This window comes from Trypanosoma equiperdum (assembly GCF_001457755.1).
Source record: "Trypanosoma equiperdum strain OVI genome assembly, contig: ctg_36, whole genome shotgun sequence".
NCBI classification, from domain to species: domain Eukaryota; phylum Euglenozoa; class Kinetoplastea; order Trypanosomatida; family Trypanosomatidae; genus Trypanosoma; species Trypanosoma equiperdum.
This window is the reverse complement of record NW_027124276.1, coordinates 283-1,240: the sequence shown is the minus strand read 5'-3', so window position 1 is coordinate 1,240 and position 958 is coordinate 283. Positions and strand designations below refer to the sequence as shown.

At 40.7% G+C, this 958-nt stretch overlaps 1 pseudogene across 1 annotated transcript in view; it reads right to left on the bottom strand.

Moving 5' to 3' along the window:
- The window catches only part of TEOVI_000145500:pseudogene, a 1,601-nt pseudogene extending 1,136 nt beyond the window's left edge, over window positions 1-465 (bottom strand). The window contains 2 exon segments of the mRNA in view: window positions 62-430; window positions 433-465. Coding sequence covers window positions 62-430; window positions 433-465 — 402 coding nt within the window.
- Between the last annotated feature and the right edge of the window lie 493 nt (window positions 466-958).

The window sequence follows — 958 nt, the reverse complement described above, 5'->3', positions numbered from 1 at the left end:
CCACAGCGTCGCCATACACAGCTCTCAACATACTATCTTTAGCGGAACGACTTGCATTCAAAGCTTTTGTCCTATTCACTTCTATTTCTTCCTTCAGCTTTTTCGCCTTCTCAAGAAGTATCTTTATCTCCTGATATGCCGTCGTTCTTTTACCCAACTTACTTGAACCTTTACTACCACCAGCCGCCGTCTGTTTGACCATTTCCTCCAACTTATTCAGAATCTCTCCTTCCTTCTCACGATTCTCAAAGGAAGGTTGTGGAGCTTCTGCCTGCGTAATTCTGTAAATCTTGCAAAGTGTCCCGAGTTCACCGACGTTATGGTACTTGTAGTCGTCATCGATGTAGTCCGTAATTTAGCTCCACTCAACCATATCAGTCCTCCATTCGAACGACCGCATATCACCTTGAAAGGAAGGAGATAAAAGTCGCAAAACAATCCAATGACAAACACTGTTTCGTGCCTCTTAGTGATTTTTCCCATACATTAATTAGTCAAAGAGGGAAAAAAACTTATCATCACAGTCATTACTGATATTAGCAGACATATTCAACAGACATATACATCAATGTATCGAAATTAATAAGTGCCTGACACAAACCAATTACAGCAGCATCCAACAAAGCAGGAAGCACATCCCAATACATACAGTTAGATGAGTGTATTCTTTCAAGCTGGACATAAACATTAAGCTCCCTTACAGCTGTTTTCCCACTGGTTACCTCACTCTCCCTAATTTATGCATCCAATGACTCCACTTTACTAATAACCATACAAGGTTATTACACTTCCAACTGGCTTTTCCTTGAAATTTCTTTATTTACTCAACAAGCTTGTCCATCCTCTTACTGAGTACTTGCACATTCATGTTGTGTTTTTCCACATCCTCCCTCGGTTCCATCGGCTTCAGCTGTAACTTTATGGCTTTTTTGGTTAGCACATTACGCGCTTGATTTGC